Here is a 21,593-nt window from a genome sequence, read left to right as displayed (position 1 = left end):
AATTCGTAATGGCCATAACGAGTTCTAAATGCGATTTTTGGCACATCCTCTGCCATAATCTTCAATTGGTGATAACCAGATCGAAGGTCAATCTTTGAAAACACTTGTGCCCCTTGGAGCTGATCAAACAGATCATCTATCCTTGGCAACGAATATTTCTCTCTAACTGTCACCTTGTTCAACTCCTTGTAGTCTATGCAAAGTCGCATGCTACCATCTTTCTTTTCCACAAACAATACTGGTGTTCCCCATGGCGACACGCTGGGTCTTATGAAACCCTTATCTAATAATTCTTGCAATTAAGTACTGAGTTCTTTCAATTCTGCTGGAGCCATTCGATAGGGAGCCTTCGAAACTGGCCCTGTGCCATGCACTAGGTCGATGGTGATCTCTATCTCCCTATCTGGTGGCAATCCGGGCAAGTTTTCAAGGAAAACATCTGGATACTCTCTCACAATTGGAATGTCCGGTAACCTAAGATCTCCTTGACTGACATCTTTTACTGAAGCTAAGAACCCTTGACATCCATTCCTCAACAACCTTCTAGCCAGTAGGGTAGAAATAACTCGAGGAGGTACTACTCTTAGACTTCCTCTAAATCTAAACTCTGGTTGGTTTGGAATGCAAAACTTTACTATCTTCTTGTGACAGTCAAAATTAGAATGATTTGCTGCTAACCAATCCATCCTTAGGATAATGTCAAAGTCCTTCATCTCTTGGATCACCAACTCTACCGGTATTTTACTACCTTTAATTTCAACCATGTAAGATCTGCAGACCCTGTCTAGGGGTGTCTACCACTAGCTCCACTTCCATAGGCTCAACTTTTAACTTGTTCTTTCTGTACTGTTTAGGATGCATCCTGACATCTGTCAATAAGTAATGTCCATAAGACATGTGCGGTTTCAATGTAAGTAATATTTATACATGAACAAAATTAGATATTAGATATACATATACTTATATTCATATATCGTTTCCCATGTGTCCCCACTCTCACGTCGAGTATCTGTTCTAAGTGTTTAAGGTCTCTAGGTTTTCAAACCTATGCTCTGCTACCACAAAACTGTCACGCCCCCAAGCTAATTCCGGTCTAGGCACATAACAACGCCACATATTCATCAACCACGAATATGTAAGGCATTCATACTGGAACCGTGCAATAAACAAAGCCACTAAAACAATAACTAATTCATTAATTGACCATCAGAGTAATCTGTGAGGAACCTAAAATCTCGTCCAATGGACTACATCAATTTAAACCAAATGGAATAACTAGATGTTCATTCCTACTAAAGCTACTATCTCAATTAAACTGAATAACTAAAATAATAAACTCCTAAACTGTCGCCGTGGCTCACTCCCAAGCCCGCGAAATCATGCATCCTACTGTTCTCCACCTATAACATAGAATGCGTGGAATGAGCTAACTCCCAGTGAAATAGATATGTCTACACTAATAACATGATATCAATCAATAGAAATAGAATAACTGGCAATATATGTAAAAATTGTAACTGGCATAGCAATCTGGCTAGCAAACTGTAAAACTGGCATGAACACGCATAATTGTATTTGTAACTGTGCATGATGCCTAGTTTAGTGAGACTAGTACTGCTAGACTACGTAGTCAATGGAACCTGCCTACTAATTTGTAAGAAACCGAATTCCAACGATCTTGTATTGGATTACACCCCAGAAAATACTGCGTAGGGTGGAGCTCTCGAAAATACTGCAAGGAGTCACAACTGCGGCTGGATCCGTGACCTTCCTTCAACCGCCTAGAAAAAGTCTCATACACTAGTAATCATGCAAAACACTTCGTCTCAAAGGACATTAACTGTTGCATCCTTACTCGGATAACACCATTTCCTGATGCAAACTGTGACTAATAAAAGTCTATCTGGCACATACGTGCATATGTTAGATCCGAACTAGGATTCATACCATACTGTGAATATTGACCATTGCGTGCACTAACATAATCAATATTAATCAAGACATGCATAAACTTTGCATAATGAATCATATTCAATATGTAGAATAACTGTGGTAGAACGTGTGTACTCACCTGTGGTATTTGTTTGATTTGTCTCCCACGAACAAAATCCTCAAATCACTGTGGAGTATCACCTATGATCCATATTAATCACTAATTAACATTTTGGATTAATATCTAAGTCTTATGGAACAAATTTGTGCCCTCAAAATTATCCGGAACACTCTAAAAATCGACCCAAAATGGTGTATCAGGGCGTCCGAACCTCGTGATTTGTGTTATCCCAATTCGTGCAAGAACATTAGTTTCCTTTGATTTTCTACCCGAAAATCCTATTTTCTCCTTCCTTTAAGCATATTAAAATATCTAAATAAATTCCCTCTTGATTTCCTCAATCAATTAGGGCACACACGAAGAAAGTCGCGAAAATCTTCCGGAAATCAATTCCCACAACCCTAATTTATGATTCTTTACTCAAGGAATACAAGATTTTCACCTCGAATATGTGGTTGTTGTTTTCAATGCAGCAAACCCTAGATTAAACTTTTAATCTTCTCCTCAAGAGACCTTAGATCTCGGTAGAGAATATAATTAATCATAAAATTAAGTTATACATACCTTTTGTTGGTGATTTCCTCAAGAATTCCTTACGCACTTCTTCCTCCAAGACTTCAATCTCTCTCTCTACGTTTGCTCTCTTCCTAGGGTTAGATTTTTGCAACTTTGTGGCTTATAAGAGTGTATTTATAGTTTCCCCTCTAATAGTCCTTTATTTAGTAGCCTTTAGAAGCTCTAATTGACTCAAACTAGGTCACCTTATTTTTTCTCTAATTTTTGGACGAAAATTAGCATTTAATTTAATTAATTTCATTAATTAAAATGATTAAAATACCCCTCCAGAAACGTTTAATCGTTTTGGGGTATTTCATATAGAATTATAAATAAAAGATGGCTATCCGAAAGCTTTCGCTCTCTATATGTTCGTAGGAATGCCACAAAGAGATGTTTTAATGCTCTTCTCCATATGTTGATATTGTATATTTTAGATAATCATATATTAATTGTCATTATCTTCACCATTGTCTTTTGTTTTCTTTTGTGTAAGGAAAAGTGGAAAGAAAAAAATTATTAAAAACGGTCCTTTCTTCACCATTGTCCTTTTTTGAGTTTTTTCCTCATTCAAATATTATTCCTACTATTCAGACTTACACCGGTTTAGTTTGATGGATATACCCACCTGATTGTATGGAAATGCATCAATTGTAAGGAAACTACAAACTAAATCAATACGTAGATTTAGGTTGTCTCACATGGTAGATGCTTATGAATCTAGGAAAAAAAAAATTGGTTCTTATTTTCTTTAGTGAGCTGTTATTGCAGAAGTTGATTTCTCTTTATATTCAAAGACCAGAATATACCAACTCTATTTTTCGCATTTATTTCAGATCACTTCCTATTATCCTCTTATGTGTTCTTTCATTTTTATTTTTATTTTGAAATGAGCCTTCTATGTGTTCTTTCATGTTGCTTCTTTCCAGCTTTTGTCACCTATTCAATTATTATTATTATTATTGTTATTTGAATGGCACTTATATAGTTATGTACTGATAACTTGATGAGAATTAACTTTTTAAAAATAAGATGAAAGGGCCTCATTCGGGTGTTCTTTTGCTGTCAGAAACGTCGAGATACATTCGAGGGCAATCGCATGCCCTCCACATGCTGTCAGAAAACTCAAGATACATTGGAGGGCAATCGCATAGGAGAGTGGATGTCCCCTAGAACTAGGGTTGCAACTCGGGTTGGGCGGGTCGGGTTTTGAAGAACCCTACGCTACCCAAGTATCTTGGGTCTGGTCGGGTTTGGTTTTTTTCCGAAAAACCCACGATTCCCAAACCCGGCCCTACCCATGATAATTCTCAGGTTGAGTCAGGTCGGGTCGGGTATTTTCACCTTCGCGTTGTAGAAAAAGAAAAAATCTTCACACCAAAAATCTCTAAATTTATGTAATCAAGTGTATAAATTTAAGAAGGAAACTATATTTCCACATCACAAACATGATCACCTCAATGAAAACAGTTATATCAATATATTAAAAAAAAATTTGCTATGTTAATCAAGAGATAATTAAAAATGTCATAGTACACCTACATAATAAGGGTCAGGTTTCGGGTTATTTTTTCTTTAAACCCAACCTTACCCATGACCCATGATTTCTAAACCTGACCCATGCTATTTTCGGGTCAGGTAAAACCTGACCCAAGTTGCAACCCTACCTAGAACAAAAGAAAGTAGTAAAAAAGAGGTGGCCAGGGAAAATATATGCTGAATAGGAAAGTGGACCGTTTGATCAGAACGATCCTAGCCGTCTGTATTGGACTTCTACCAGTGGAATGTGGACCGCTGATCGAAATGATCGTAGCCCTTTCACTACAAGAAAAAGGACATTTAGCGACGTTCACGAGCATCAGTAAAATGTCGTAAAAACATCGGTGAAAGTAACAAATGCCGATACGATTAAGCGACATTCAAGAGGATTTTTAGCTGATACGATTAAGAAAGCGCGGGGCATGGAAAAGTAGGGCGCGCGCTTTTCATCCCCAATTCAACGACGTTCCGAAAACAAATGCCGCTTGTTGTTATAGTCACCGACGCGCACTGACCGTTGCTTAATATAAACAAAGATTATCCAATTAATCCCCGACGTTTTATTTAGAAATGTAGGTAAATGCTTACTTTTAGTGATGGTTTTTTGGAACGTTGGTACTAGAACGTCGGAAATTATCATATTTCTTGTAGTGTTTGTACGAGACTTCTACCAATTAATGTTGGTCCCTAAACATTTTCGTTTCCTACGAAACATTTAAAGCCCATAAAATAGACGGCTACGATTATCCCATCTGTGCATTTTGCCAACTTATCTCACGTTAGAAATTTAAGTGGGCCCGTTTACTTGACTTGGGCTGCCGTGGAGACGAGGGATGGTCTCATGGTCCTGGAATGGATGTTCTCTCTTGGAATTCCACAGAAAATTACAAAAGAGATTTTTCTCCATGAAGACTTTGTGACCACACACTAATTAGTCAAGTCAATGTCTATAGCTAAAAGTAGGGGAATCATTATCAAAACGAATAGGATCTGAACCGTTTATTGTACGTTTAGAAAGAGTAAAATGACTTATGCTTGAGCATAGTTAGTAGTGCTAAAGGATCCGAACATATTAATATGGGTTGACTTTGGGCACAATGGTTAGACTAGAACCGTGTCCATTGGATCCACTTCCTAGGGTCCGAAATTATTTTGGATCCTGACGGGTAAGTAGTAACAAAATCCAATGGAGGTCATCTATCCAAATGCTTCATATTTTTGTTCACATTTATAGCTATACACGAGTGGCATTTTCGCAACTTTATAAAACTATAGTCAAAACCACAGCATTTCCTTCTCTTCGTTTAGCTGACGATTCTTCTATGTCTCGTGCAAAATGTAGGTCAGGATACTCCAATGGACGGACTGATTTGAAATGGATCGTGACTTATTCACTATGAACCGGATTTTGAGAATCCGCAATGTACAGGTCCACTGGTTCATTGGGTAATTTGCACAGCTAGCTAAATTCGCAATGTTAACTTCGGGTTCAGCTTGGTAGAATTGGGAATGAAAGATATATTCTATGTCCGCCCGCGTTTCAACATTATTAGGTGGCAAACTAATATACCGTTGAAGGCCGCTCCTATTAGAGAATTAGGAAAGAGTGGAAGTATGTACACATCGTAACTCGCCTCCCTACATTGGGCGGTGAAAAGGCTTATATGCTCCACGGAAGATTGATTGTCTTCCACATAAAACAGGATGAACTCAGAAACCCGAAAACCTGGAGGGTACCGGGTAGTAGTGGTCGTACTAATCAGGGTATGGTTTCATAACACCAGCCTATTTATCGATCTGGACAACTGACCGAGTTGTAGTTGAATAATTTCTATAACTTGATCTCTATTCAAGCTAGGATTTTGGGGGATGTAATTGCCCCAAATAAAGGGTTGACCCATCCTAGGATCAGATGGAACCGGTTGCCCTCCAGCTCCACCATGAACCGGAACGCTCGTAGCCACTTTGGGGTTTGGAGGTGGTGTACAAGGTTGGTTCTAGTTCTGGGTGTTGTTCCATGTCACACCATTTCCATTACCATTCATCGTTCTTCCACTAGGATCAGTCGTCCTTCGTTTGACCTAGCGCCCCTTGGTCTGGTCAATCTGCCACTAAAGACCTCGCCTGCTGTGGATAAACGGCAGGCAAAATCACTACCCACTAACGGGTTAGGTGGCAGATTATCTCCTGGGGCTGAAATTTGACTTGATTCTCCTGAGGCAAATACAGAGGGACCACTTAAAGGTCCTCCTGGAAGAGGATTGGAAAGACACCGATTTCAGTGTTCCTGATTGATCCGTGTTGCAGAGCTCGATGCATCTACAAGAAGTACCTACTTCGTTCGGGCAGAGAGAGATTGATCAAGTTGTTTCAGCTGTTAAGGAAGTTCCTTTGTGATAGGCCTCAAGATTTTGGCTTGCTAAAGTTTCAGATGACATTAAAATTTTCATCTTGGGAAACAATCCCAATTCAGTCAATACATATGGAACTATTAATATAGTCTATATATTGTGGTCCATTTTCTCCCATGCAAACGGTAATAAAAGTGTTGTTTGGACATTAAAACTTATAACCTTTAGACCATTCAGTATAGCTAATAAAATAACCACTAACGGTCTTTAGGTCCAATTTTCTCTCATGGGAATTGAATACTTTAACCTCAGCTGAACAGCCCCATATCCTTAGTGTTTTAAATTGGATTTCCAGCCTTTCCACAACTCAAATGGAGTTTTAGGAACTACCTTACTTGGAACCCTATTTAAAACGTACACGGCTGTTTTTAAGGCTTCACTCCATAAATTTAATGAGAGGGTCGAGTGACTAATTAAACTTCTAACCATATCCATTAGCATGTGATTCCTCCTTTCAGCCACACTATTTTGTTGTTGTGTTTCCGGCATGGAATATTGAGCAATAATGCCCTTTTCCTTTAGGAATTCTACAAATAGACCTGGTCTTTGTCCTATTTCAATGTATCTACCATAATATTCACCTCCTTTATTTGATCTAACGATCATTATTTTCTTTCCAGATTGTCTCTCTACTTCTGCTTTGTAAACGTTAAAGGCAATTAATGCCTCACTCTTTTCAAAAAGAAGATAGAGATACTTATATTGCGTATAATTATCAATAAAAGAGATGAAATATTTTATACCATTCACACAATGAGTTGGAAACGGCCTACAAATATCATTATGTATAATCTCTAACTTTTCTGAACTCCACTTGGCACCCTTATTGGACTTGTTTGTCTGCTTTTCCTTTATGTAGTCCACACAAATTCTAAAGTTAGCAAAATCAAAAGTCTCTAGGACCCCATATTATTAACCTTTTATTACGCTCTATGGAGATATGACCTAATCTTCTATGCCAAAATGTAGAGTAATCCATGCTCTCATGACCACATTAAATGCCAACACCATTTTGAACGTACACCAAGGGCACTATGAGGAAAAGGATTCAAATACAAACGATATAAACCATCAATCAAGGTACCATTGCTAACAACAACCGAATCTTTAATAATATCAAATGTATAAGAACTAAATTTAAAGTTCATATCTAAAGTCTAAAGCTTAGAAACTGAAATTAGGTTCTTAGGGAAAGAAGAGAAAATAGAAGGTCTTTTCCAAAAGCAAAACGTATCCAGAAGTTAGGTAGGTCCCCATAGCCTCCAACCTTGAGCATATCTTATTTCCTGAGAAGATAAAGAGTTCTCTGTTCGTTGGGGTTCGTTGGCTGACAATTCCCTGTAAGGTGTTGGCAATATGGATTGAAGAACTAGAGTCAATCCACCATGTGTCATTTTGAACATTAACCATATTGGATTCATAATATACAAAGGAAATCAGATTACCTAACTTTTTTATCCATTTCTTGTAGTTGATGGAGTCTTTCTTTACGTGCCTCTTCTTTCTGTAGAAAAAGCATTTCACCTGTGTAACGTCCTTAACGCCATTTTGGTTAACTAACGAGTTGTTTTCTTTCTTCTTCATAGGAACACTTCTGCCTTTCTTTCCTTTGTTCTTTCCCCGAACGACAAGATTGGTTGTTTTCAGCTTCTCTTGTCTCAACCTCTCTTTCTCTTGTACCACATGGTCAAAAGTTTGTTGAGAGACCATTTACCCTTATGAATGCTATAACCAATCTTAAATTGATTGTATTCAACAAGGAGGGAGTTGAGCATAAAGAACATCAAGAATGAGTCAGAGATCTCGATTTTAAAGGCGTACAATTGCGCAGCAAAGTTGCACATTTTCATGATGTGCTCTCTTACTCCACTATCTTCAATGTGCTTCAGATATACGAGTTTGCTCATAAAGGTAGCAGCTAATGCCTTATCTGAACTGACAAACTGTTCTTGAACAGCTTCCATAAATTCTTTGGCATTTGTGGTCTTAGGGAGAGATGTTGTGATGCTTTGAGCAATATTACTTTGAATAAGTACGCTCAAGAGGTTTGATCTCTTTTACTCTTTATAATTGTCCCTTTCTTCTTACATACTCTCATCTATAGGAATGGGTGGTTCATCCACGCTAAGAGCAAGATCAAGGTCCATCCAACCTAGAGTGAGCAATTAAGGAAAGGGATCCTAGTATATTTAGAATTCATAATAGCTGATTGATTTGCTGCAAATAAAACATAAACACTCCTCCACCATTGTTTTCCTGCCAAAATTTCACTGTCCTAATAGAGATCCCCGCCAAATTCCATGGGAAAAACCATGGTTTGGCAATCTAGAGAGAGATTCCTTAGTTTTTTCCTTGGAGAGAAATCCATCTGGGTCATTTTCTTTTCCCTTTTTCCTATTTCCTATTTTTTCTACTTGCATGTGCCCCCAAATATGCAGGGGCTTGATGAATGTTAAAAAAATTTCTAAAATAATATTTTCATGGAAACTGAGCTTTTCCAGTGTTTGGTGATAATGACTAAAGTATCACTATTGAATGATTTCAATACTCTGCAAGGTGGCTGTTCTCCACTGCAAAAGTGATTCGAGAAATGGCTTTCTTCAAAATTGCCTTACATATAGATTGCAAATGATGTGTTGTAGGATAAATCCGTATATTTCAAAAGGTACTGTAGGGACCATACTATAGAATGATCCAAACCGTCCAATTGTTGGGCCACAACTTAAATAAAGGGGCGGGCCAGTGCCCGAGGCTCCCGCAATTACGGGTCTAGAAGAGCTAGATGTACACAGCCTTACACCCTTACCCCAACTTTGCAGAGAGGTTGTTTCCATGACTCGAACCCATGACCACCAGGTCACAATAGAGCAACCTTACCGGTGACCCACAACGTAAATAAAGAGTGCCCCAAAAATCATTTCTATAGGATGATCCTAACCCTCCGATGTATAGAGGGACGGTTTGGATCATCCTATATTCCTATGGTGTGGACCGTACCGCACTTTCTGCACTTTTAAAAAAAATACAGCTTTATATAGCTGCACATCATATAAAATCTAGCTTAGAAGATCCCTTGATAGAATAATATGGGATTTGCTTAGGCAATTTCACGAAAAGCCATTTTTGTGGCTCACTTTCACATGAGAGAACGGCCACACCCACGAGCTAAATTGCCACGCGATTTTTTTAACTCTTTTTCTCCATTCAATAATTGTATATATCAGGCTATTTTGCATGGTGGATAACTTTTATACAATTGTTTCTGCCCATTTCTTTAGATAGAAGAGCATAGATAAACATATATGTGGCTGTACTAAAATGCTTAGGGTTGAGAATAGACAAAGATCCTTATCTAATCTTCTAATCTTTCTATCTATCTAATCTTTTAATCTTCTATCTAATTCTAATATAATAAAGAGGGAGGGGTGTTTACTGTTCGCGGCTTAGGTGGCAGCATGAGGAAAAAGAAATTTCTTTCCTTTTTATCTGGGATTTACACGTCACCATTACTCTTTTACCATTAATCCCTTTGCTGATATCTAACATCTATCTCTATGAGGAGGTCGTAATCTACATACGAAAAGTACTGACACGAGTACGTGTCTATGACAATTACGGGAAAAAACTACCAAGAACAGGTAACGACATATGACAATGACGACAAAGTTACTTGATATTACTCATGCAGGACACTTGCAAAATATTGACAGATTCCGGGCACCTGAAGAGGAACAACAATTATGGAAACCTATATCGATTGGAGGGCTACGATCAACCTATTGAAATCATTTTACGGGCACAAACCGATTGATGTTGTGTTCCATCCCATGGACGGTTTGGATCAACCTATAACCCTCTATAGATCGGAGGGTTCGTATCAACCTATGACGGGTTGATCAACCTATGGAAATCATTTAACGGGCACAACCGATTGCTGTTGTGTTCTATCCCATGGACGGTTTGGATCAACCTATAACCCTCTATAGATCGGAGGGTTCGTATCAACCTATGAAAATTATTTTTGGGGCACAACCTCTGTAGGCAGTGGCCCATCTAATGGACGGTTTGGATCATCCTATGGTACAGGCCATACCGTACATTTTAATAAAGTGAGGAGTGCGATCATCAAAATACGGTAAGCAGTGCCATTATAAAATATGGTAGTGAGGACACTAGCACTCGCGGAACGGGTTCAACCCGAATTTGGGTTGGGTTAAGTTAAGCTTTTTCTGCAAATCGGGTTGGGTTGGGGTGAGAAAAATCAACCCGAATTGGAAATCAGGTCGGGTAAAAATATCTATAGGGTCATCTTAACCATCAGCTTTATAATTTGAAACCATCGTTGTTACTTGGATGTTCCCACTTGGGTTGGGTTCAACCCCAACCCGACTGGCTCAACCCGAATTTGGGTTGAGTCGGGTTAAGCTTTTTCGCAAATCGGATTGGGTTGGGTTGGGAAAAATCACTCCAAATTGGAAATCGGGTCAGGCAAAAAAATCTATAGGGTGATCTTAGCCATCAGATTTAGGAGGAGCGAAAAGGCAACGATTTTTTAAATTATTTGAAAATTCTTTCATAATTACACTTCACTTTCTTTGACTTTTTCAAACAAAGGCACCCATCCAACCCACATATTTTCAATCATACCCCCTCCTTTATGCTTTTTAACAAAGGCACCCATTAAAGCCACATAATTTCGATCCTACCCCCCTCCTTTATGCTTTTTTAATAAATAAATCTATAGGGTGATCTTTACCATCAGATTTAAGAGGAACAACATATTATGGAAACCTCTATAGATTGGAGGGCTAGGATCAGCCTATGGAAATGATTTTTGGGGCACAACCTATTGATGTTGTGCTCCATCACATGGACGGTTTGGATCGACCTATGTTGTGGTCCGTACAGTTCTTTGTTGGCGGTTTGGATCGACCTATGTTGTGGTCCTTATAGTTCTTTGTCGGCCTGTGCATCGCACGAACTTTTTTATGTATATGAATGTCTTTTTTGCTATTGTTTTCTTTTTCTTTTTTTTTAATTCTATTATTTTCTTTGTCGCCTCTTCACAATTTAACAGAAAGCCATTCAACATCGCACTTTTTCAGGAGAGAACAGCAACCTAGCACTTTGACATTTTCTGTGTGTGTGTGTGTGTGTGTGTGTGTGTATTTTGACTATTTTCTCCCCCATGAACTATTGACTTCCAGCTATTGATTTTATCTATGACTTTTTTTTTGATAGGTAAGCTGGGGTTAGGCAGGACCCCTACCAGATATATTAAACAAGGAACAAAGATACAGCATGAAAGCCCAAAGACCACCCCTAGCACAGTGCACAGGGGGAAACAGAAAAAAAGGCAACAAGCTCAGAGAGCAACGAAAACAACATAAACCAGAAATCACTCCAGCATTAGCTAGAGCAAACAAACCAAAAGGACCAAGCAAACATAAGCAAAACAAACATACAAATAGACCCACAAAGACAAATCCACAGCATGGGAATCTCATATGCTTCGTCCAAGGGAGAACTTGGAGAACGATGGGAGCCCGTATGGAGCAGGAAGGAAGCTGAAGGTCAATCTGGTTTTTTTTCTCTGGACCTTATGCCAAACACCTTGATCCGATGAAGGGGATTGAAAGTCAGGATGGTCATCATGGCTAAATTGATTATGTTTGCCTTTCTCATTAGCATGCTCGATTTCATCCTCTAGAACTGCAAATTTGTTTGGATGGATTTGATCTAGAAGAGCTGAAGATAAGGCCACAGAGGGTTGAGAAGTGAGATTTTTTATATGGCTTTCAGGTTGATGGGCAGATGGGGGGGGGGGGGGGGGGGGGGGGGGGTAGTAGGAACATCTACTGGAGCAACAACTGTCTCCTTAGGGAATTTTATCTATGACTTATGTTCAATCTGGATGGATTTTCAAATTTTTTACATTTTAGTTATTGGATGTTAAGAAGTTGACCCCCTGTTGTTTAAGATATAAAATAAACTAGGCTTTTCGTTGAGACATTATTGAATCCAAGCACATGAATTTGATTAACTTCACTTTTGTTCATGGTCTTCTAAACGCAGTTTAATTTCTCTTAGTGGAATCCTAAATGAGGCATTAAGGATCATCAAGGGCCTACGAGCATCCGATAAATGTCGTTTCCTTGGCATTTAGCAGTGCTTAAAGTTTCTCCTGCGATTATAATGGGGTTTGATGGTAAAAGCAAGTGGGGGCATAAATTGTTGATATAGCTCCTTTTATTCCATTTTATTTTTTTTTTCATTTTTTTCTTCTTCTTCCTTCTTGTTGCACACACACATGTCAATACATCAGTTCACCTTTCACTAATGAAAACACTGAATTATTTTGAGATCTAACTGTTTCTGTTCACTTTTATTTTTATTGTCTTGGTGCTTTTATTTTGAGACCGATCCAGCGGAGCATAGCTTTTTTATTTGTTTTTATTTTATTTGGAGTACCTTCCCCATGTTTGCTATGTTTCCTAGTTCCATTGCCTTTATAATTATGTAACAGAAAACTCCGAAATCTTTGTGCAACAAATGAGCATGTTCCTAATGTCCATTTATTTCGAGGTATGATAAACATTTCTTTTATCAATTGTCCTCCATTTTGATATGTTTTAAAATTTCCTTGGCTCTATAATTCTTTAACAGCAACCTACAAAATCTTTGTGCAGCCACTGAGCATGTCCTCCTTGCAACTTATTTATTTCTAATTTTGTTTCGGATTCATGATTTGTTAGGAGAAATGTAATGAAGTCCTTTGTTTTTGCGCTATTCATTTTTTTTGTTCAAGATATATATCCTTTGGTTGGATTTCTTATGGCCCTTTTCTTGACATGTTCTCTATATGCTACTTATGAGTTATAAGTTTCTTTATCAAAAAAAATATAACTTTCTTTTTTGGTCCGCCGATGCACGGGTCTGCAACTAGTGAGTTATAAGCCACATGATGTCCAAAATAGACTATTCTGATTAAGGGAATTGCCAGCGTCCATCGCATAAGGCATTTCACATATGGCCTGTTGTGTGCAGACCAGCCACACAGGCTCACATTTCAGCAGCTTTTTGTCTTCGTTCATGAGGTGGCTGGTCTGACATGCAACAGACCATTTGCAAAATGTCTTTTGAGACCCTAGCAAATCCCTCTTAGTAAAGTATTGATTTGTGTAAACCCTTTATAATTATCCATCTGAATGTGCTACAGTAACACGTCATATTAAGAAAGCTCCACGAAGAAAGGATCCTTAGAGCACTCCTAACAGAGAAATTATGTGGTGCCTGACCCTGACCGTGAAGTGAAGTGTAGGTGGTACTATAAAAGTACCACCCTTGATATTTGATCCAACAGCAGACTCTTAAAAAGTGGTCTGTTGTTGGACCAAATATCAAGGGTGCTACCGCCCACATCAATAAAAAATATATATATCAAGCGTGCTACCGCCCCCCACTTCACTTACGGCCGGGAACATATAAAATCTCCTACTAACAACCTTCACGAAATATTGAATTGTGCAACTTTAGCATAGTTAGTTGGTGCATGTATGGCAAGCATGAAAATATTATTTTGAAAAGTTTTTCCCTTGTTAGTCATTTTTTTGTCATAAAATGGGGATAAAACAAATGAAGGTGCAAAGGCTCACAGAGGTACTTTTTTTCACTATAAAATTTTCTGCCCCTTGCACGCACTGAGTAAAATGAAGCACAGTATAATTAGTCTTATATAAAACTAGTAAAAAACCCGTGCGATGCACGGGCGTCCTGTAGTCATCATTTGTCAATAAAGAGCGGAAGAAAAAAATCGTGCAAAAAATAAAATAAAATTGAACTCTGCTCAGACTGAAAATGGTCTGGAGAGCATAACCCTGCCATTGTAGAGATTTGTGGGAGTCTGGCAACGAAGAAATACGATATAAGATTGATGGTAAAATGAATAAAGGAAATCAGCAAAGAAAAATCTAGAGCACACAAATGCCACCTGAAACTTTCATTTCAAGACACCGAAAACCCCTGAATTCATCAACATCCAAAAAAGGAAACCAAAAACATTATGGAAAAAACAAAGCAAACCCTAAATTCTTATTCCCTACAGAAGCCCCGTAGTTTATAAATAATTAGTGAAGAAAAATCTAGTTTGAAGCAGGTGATGATCTCTAAGAAGCTTTATAAGTGCAGAAACGTCAACCTTCAACCAAAGAAGCAGCAGCCCAATAGCTTTATGATCTTAGATCGCTTGATTTATCAGTATCTATTGTTTATCCATAAGAATTCCTGGCATGAGAACAAAGAGAAATTGAGATTGCAGAACTTTGAAGAGACAAACATCTAGTAGAAATCAAATTAATCGAAACGATTAGCATGAGAAAAGGACCAGTCTTACCATATTTCGGATCTTGAGGTGATACCACATGTTCAAATTGGCATGCTTTGTCACGGCCATACTGCAAATCATTACCAAATAATCACAGTCCAAAGCCCAAACTACTGAAATAGAAAAAGAAAGCCAACCAAATGAAAGAGCTTTAACCACCCATTGGGTAACAACCCACATATAATCTTGCACTTAGCGGTTACAGCAAGTGCAAAATTTTCATTATCTTTTCTTGGATGCTTGGATCTTGCAAACTGTAAAATCATTCTACTTTGATTGTCATATGAATGCAGCATTAATTAAATACTTTGTATTTCAAAACATCATACAAAACATTTGTAGTGTACAACCAACATATTTCCATTGCTATGTGGCATCAATAGGAAAATTTATGGTTTTTCACTTTGTCTGCAAGAACTGGTTTGAGCTTCAGTGGAGAGTAAAAATAAAAAAATTGAGTGCCTGTGAAAAGGGGAAAAAAGCAAGCTATTTTGTTGCTACAACATATGTAAAGATAAATTATGCAGGAAAACCAAATAAGTGAGAGAAACCTGATACAAAAATTCATGGGAAGATACAAATGAAGCACATGCTATTCCATATAATATTCCCTTTCTTTTGAGGATGATAGAGATACAATGATCAACATCACAAAAAATATGAAGATTGGAGTAGAAAACTTAGATTGAAAAAGAAATTTGGATTGGAATCATTTAGGTTTTCTTTTGAAGATGATAGAGATATAAATTTTTTCTCGATCATGGAAAGAAATTTTTTTTTAAGTTCGAAAAGGAAAAACATTTGTAAAATAACCTGAACCAATCTTATTCAATTTATACTTATGATAATATCCCTATAAATTAACCAAAAGAATACCATTTCTCTCTAAATCATGGAAAGAAACAAAAATTGCAAGAATTTTTTTCCAAAGAGCATAGCTTCAAACAAATCAAGGAAAATATAATTTACTTGCAATATTCATAAACAGAATGACAATGTAATGTTCACATTATTAAAAATGTCAATTAGTTGCAGCTTTAAAGGCATGAATAAAGAAGCAATTCATTCAGACATCAGAGAATAAATAAAGTAAAAGAATGATAACGGAAGAAGGAGATTTCGCGATAAAAAGAGCAGGGTTTATAAGTCATGCCCCTTATCAAATAAAACTCGGAGACTACATCAGTATGTTGAAAGAAGAAACCAAAGTTAAGAATTTTGATATTTCTTCTTTACCATTCATCATAATCAAGATCGACAGCGAAACCATACATATCAACAGATTCAGAGAGAGAGAGAGAGAGAGAGAGAGAGAGAGAGAGAGAGAGAGAGGGCAATTTCTTCATAGCTGAAAGGAAGTATGAACTAAGCACGCGTTATGTGGGATTGGAAATATCTCTCTATATCTCAGAAAGGAAGAATTTTCCCATGAAATTTTTTTCCATTAGAAATGTTTTTCTTGCAATCCAAACAGGGCTGGAAAAGTTTGTAAAAGAAAAATATTCTTCAATTTGGTACTTTTTTAGAACGTCTTTTCATAAATTTTTCTTTTCATAGAAATATCCCTCTAAATCATGGAAAGAAAAAAAATTCGCAAGAAATATTTTCTGCCAGACTTTTTTCTTCCTTTTTTTCCCAATCCAAAATCCAAAAAGGTCAGGAAAAGTTTGGAAAACACAAAATATTCTTAAATCTTGTACTTTTCTACATGGGATTTGCCAGGCAATTTTGCGGGAAGCCATTTCACGGCTGGCTTTTGCGCGTGAGATGATACGGAAAGCTGCTCTGAACCATATTGAAAAACAAAACCACATGAAAAAACAAAAGAAAAGAGGGAGGGAGAATATCTTTATAGGGTTTTGGATAGAGAGAGAGAGGGTTTTCAGATAGAGATAGAAACAGATGTCTAGAGCTTTAGAAACAGATGTCTAGAGCTTCAAGGGGGGAAATCATAAACAAATCATGCAACCATGTATCTTAAATCGACCCCCATATAGGGCAGTGCTGAGAGAGAGAGAGAGAGAGAGAGAGAGAGAGAGAGAGAGAGATGGGGGTTGATTAAAGATATTAGGGGGTCGATTTATCACTGACCTAAAAATATTTCAGCTAGGCGGCTAATAAAAGACATAGTAACAGCTAAAAAAGAGGTACAAAGAATCAGTTTTTTGACATTCAAAACTGAGAAAGATGAATGCACATACCAAACATGTCAGATTAAATATACATGCTTGTAAGATTGGTCTACTAAATCACAATAAGAGACTTCATCAATTAGACCCAAAACTATTGATGTGCAATATGCTCTAAGCTTCCAATGGTACTTACAGCAACGATTGAGAAGAGCTTCTGCTCAATCAAATTCCTCACCTCTCAAGATCAGCCCCAAAGCGTATAGTAGATGCCAACTGGTGTTTGGGCATATTCTGTGTACATTTGGGTATATTCAGCGTCTCCCCGCCTGCCCAAAATTAGGTTGAGAATACAATGAAGATGTAGAAATGCATGGCTTGCCACAAATGAAAGAAAAAGATAAATTTCAATCATTTTCCACTTAACCCTCAAAACACCATTGAGTAAAGCAAACCTATCCAGGATAACATTTCCGCCCTAAATAGATTGCATAAAAATAAATAAAGAAAAACCCGAATAGAGAGACATGTAGATGGGGATAAGGATGGATGTTCTTGATTGAGGGGAACAACCTGCAAGTTTTCTATGGCTGATGTTCACCGCTTTAGTTTTATTCGAAATTGATATACAATGTCCAATTTGTGCAATTATTATAACAGTCCTAACATCAATTAACAGTAGAATTGGAAATTGAGCTTAAAAGGAAGGGGATGAAGAGTTAATTGTGCAAAGTCAGATTAGTTGTGAGATGTTGGATCTGACTGCCGATCTCATATTATTAGCACTATCTTGTTTTTATGAAATAAAATCTTACATCTGCCGACAACCGAATGAACTTGTTACATTGTGTCAAATCAGGGGCATGTGTTTCCTTTATCAACTGTACTATAGCTTGCCTCTCACACTCGCTGTGAATCCCTTCTAGCTGTGCCTATTTAAACAAAAAAATATAGCAGCAAACATACAAAGAACTAAATTAAAGTCAGAGCTCAAAAACGTTGAGAACTATGAGATAGCAGAAGAAGAAATGGCGATAAATCTAAGAAAAAAGCTCATACTGAGTTTAGCCCATATGAGAAAACAATGGACTTGCGGAGAAAAAGTAAAGAGAGCAAAAATAAATAAAAAATCATGCCTATTATTTTTACTGTATATAAAGAGAATAAAAAAATAACTATAATTGGAAATCAACATTGAAAGGATTATCACAAAGAATTTCTCTAAAATTAAACATTTATCTAACATATATTGTATATGCTCCATCTAGATCAACATAAATTGCACAGATGAGCATATACAGTGACAAAAAAGGAGGAGTAAGGAAAAGGCCTTAAGTTTGGGTCAGCCGAAAGCAAGGAAACATGAAGGCTCAATGCGACCGTAGGTGAAGGAATAAACACTGCTTCGAGAGCCCAGCAGCTATCATACGGTGTCCTGATATAAGTGGGATGAGATTAAATCACAGATGGTCATGCACCATTTGGGGGAAAAAAAGAAAAAGAAAAAGGTGGTCATGCATAAGTGTATTTTGCAAATGTCTCATTTATTTCAGTTGTTTATTAATAATTAGAATAGAATGACCAGATCACTTCCCTGGCAATTCAACAAAGGGCAATTGGATAAATCGACTCCCCATGTGTCTATCTCTCTCCTCTCTCTCTCTAACCAAGAGGAGAGAGAAAGACACATGGGGAGTCGATCTATCAAGTTGGGGAGTCGATTTATCACTCCCCAACAAAACCCAAAAATAGGTTACCTATTATGTCAGTGAGTTGCCCAATTGAAATGTGTAAAACTGAATCTTTTGTTCCCATTCCCAAATTTATTAAGTAGTTATTCCTTAAAAAAAAACATCAAAATTTTCTTTTCGTTGCTTAAGGGTGCAATATAGTTCATTTTCTTTTCAAAACCACATGCAGAAAGAGCATCTGAGAATGTGAACATTAGCCACTTTTCTTGTAAAAGCAATCGTTGGAAGACAGAAATCTCCATTAATGATGAAATTCAGAGGCATAGGCATACAATAGAGAAGAGCTCAACAAAACTAAAACTAAGTACACTAATAAAGAGAAGGTCAGTATGCAATGGCACATGAGTTGGGAATTTGAAACTAAAATATCCAATTCCTGGCAATTCACGAAAGAGCAAATCCCTAAAATCTACTTTAGACATGAAAATGAAACATTCACATTGCCACAAATGTAACAACTATCGGTGATGTGAAGAGAAATCAGCAGAGTTATCAGTGTTTTACCTGAGAAACCCATATCAATTTTTACAAACAGGGATCCTCAATTAACCCATCCCTCTAAATTAACCCTAAAAATATTTCTAGGGCTCATTTCAACTCAATTGACCACGGCTGGTTGCTGGCGATCTCAAAATCCAAAAGAAACAGCACCTAAGGAAAAGAAAGACGGGTAAATCAAAATATAAATACGGGGTTTCTCTTTGAAAAAAAATGCAAAAGAATAGGACAAAAAGAAAATTGAGGCAAATAGTCCTCATGTTCTTGCCATTATACGGTAAGAAAAAATGATAAATTTAATTATTTTAACACACAGAATTTGACGCCAAAAACCATCTTAGTTAAAAGAAAAATAAAATCAGTGATACCATGGAATCTGTAGAAAGGCTTTCTTTCCTTTTCCCCATAAAAAGATGCTTATTTTTGCATCAAGAGTTGGAATCCTTGATCCATAATAGAAGCAGATCGCCCTCGATGACTACGGTGGCATTATCTTCATCTTCTGCTTAATCGTTGATGTTCCCTACACGTTGAATCCTGGAAAAAGGGGAAAAAAATATATAAGAATACGCAAAAATCTAAGAATACCCAAAAACCATTATAAACAGAGAGAGAGAGGAAAATATATCTTCCGTCTAGAGAGACATGCAGATGGGGATAAGGATGGATGCAAAAAGGAAATATCTCTTCTGCACAGAGAGAGAGACGTGGAGATGGGGATAAGGATGGATGAAAGAGGGAAAATTCCAATTTTCCAGCAACGTGTAGATAGGATATGGAAGGGAAATTATAAATTGTTCGAGGGTTAAACCGGAAAGAAGTAGAAAAAAAGAGGCTGAGGGGGTAAGGGACGACGACACGCGGCGGGGAACAGTAAAGTTTCCTTCCGGCTTATTACAGTAGATAACAGAGTGCCCCTCTAAGGGTAGAAAACAAAATGCCCATGTCTCTTAGAAAATGACCAAGGCACCTCAATTCTCATAAAAAGAACCCACAGGAACCCCATTCTCTTAGAAATTGTTGGGGACTGGTCTTTGGATTACTCAAACTCGAACTGGTGCAACGCGAACCCAAATTGGGTTACTCGAACCATAATTTGGTGTTACTCGAACACAAATTTTATGTACTGTTGAAAAGCTCAGATTGAGAATAAAACTGTAAAAGTCAGTTTGCACTTACTGATTTGATGAAAATCCCTTTGAAGAGATCAGATTGTTGATGAAGAAGAAAGATTGGCTGAATCTTGCCACACGGTCACGCTTCTTAAGAATCGTCTCCGCCCCCTTACAGTGCAACCGGGATCTACGAATCGAAGCTTCAAGATAAAGCAACACTATCAAGCTTCTAGTAGGCGTGCACTTGCTTACTGTTCCGCTTTGAATCACCTTAGAACTAGAGTCAAACACGGAACAGAACGAGAAAAGAAAGTGGAGTAAAATCTTAAGGAGAAAAATTTGCTTTTGTAAAGCAGAATTTCTTTTCTGTAAATCTGTTAAAAATATCCTTTTGACAGTGGAACTCTTCTCACTTTATAGAGAAAAAGTCACCCATTGGAATAGCAAATGCCCCTTCAATGATAGAAAACATCACTCTCCAATAGTCACATGGAGAAGATGAAATGTCTCTAAAACAGTAGCAAAAATTAAAGATAGTAATTTCAAACTCTTTTCTCTTTACAGAAATCAGGACCATGGCCCCGACGCGAGCGTGTGTTTATATGAACTTTGGTTCATGTAAAACATGGTCACTCAACAAATTCCAACATCCCCTAAAAGGCCCAAGCCTTTCCTCCACTCTACCTCTTATAAAGAGGTGAAAGTTTCTTGAACTTTCCAATGTTGAACTAAAAATCTACTATTGGAGTCAAACCCACTTACGCATCACACTAGGTGTTAGGTTCAAGTCACAAGACACCACTAAAGAGTAAAGGCAAGTCCTTTCAAAAAGAAAAGGGGAGATTCTTATTTTGAATCTCCACTCCAAAATTTTGGTTCAAAAGACTTCAAAATTTCTAATAGAAAATTAAATAATCAAATTACTCCTCTTATAATAAGTAAAAAAGCATCCATATCTCATAAAAAATAGTCGAATTATCTCTCTGCCATATAAAGTGACAAAAATACCATTATCCAATGGACATGTGTTGAAACGAGTATGTCCTCTTCACCTCCAACAAAATAGGAGGTCTCTTTCCAGAACCTGTCATCTCTGCCTTACCCGAAAGCATTCCCACAACTTATCGGGCACCCAAAAAGGTTTGGGAACGACTAGAAA

At 37.5% G+C, this 21,593-nt stretch overlaps 1 protein-coding gene and 1 long non-coding RNA gene across 3 annotated transcripts; both read right to left on the bottom strand.

Moving 5' to 3' along the window:
• Window positions 1-299: 299 nt before the first annotated feature.
• On the bottom strand, window positions 300-764 carry LOC143855926 (uncharacterized). The gene has a single exon (XM_077365974.1). It carries the CDS (start codon window positions 762-764, stop codon window positions 300-302), a length of 465 nt encoding a protein of 154 aa, XP_077222089.1.
• A 13,765-nt stretch (window positions 765-14,529) lies between these two features.
• Window positions 14,530-20,143, bottom strand: LOC143856207 (uncharacterized). 2 transcript variants are annotated; one of them, XR_013238130.1, is made up of 6 exons: window positions 19,688-20,143; window positions 19,326-19,472; window positions 17,886-18,002; window positions 17,267-17,399; window positions 14,951-15,011; window positions 14,530-14,841 (listed from the first exon to the last, which is right to left on the bottom strand). It is a non-coding gene; the product is annotated as an uncharacterized LOC143856207 (long non-coding RNA). The 2 variants fall into 2 exon arrangements; XR_013238129.1 differs by having other exon boundaries at window positions 17,309-17,399; window positions 19,688-20,127.
• Window positions 20,144-21,593: the final 1,450 nt, after the last annotated feature.

The sequence above is a fragment of the Tasmannia lanceolata genome, unplaced genomic scaffold (assembly GCF_043159265.1).
Source record: "Tasmannia lanceolata isolate RefF3 unplaced genomic scaffold, GAP_Taslan_0.1 ptg000023l, whole genome shotgun sequence".
NCBI classification, from domain to species: Eukaryota; Viridiplantae; Streptophyta; class Magnoliopsida; order Canellales; family Winteraceae; genus Tasmannia; species Tasmannia lanceolata.
This window is presented reverse-complemented; position numbering and strand designations above follow the sequence as displayed.

Bases quoted from the DNA above. Each gene is read 5' to 3' on its own strand.
- LOC143855926 (XM_077365974.1), bottom strand. From the start codon at position 764: ATGGTTGAAATTAAAGGTAGTAAAATACCGGTAGAGTTGGTGATCCAA.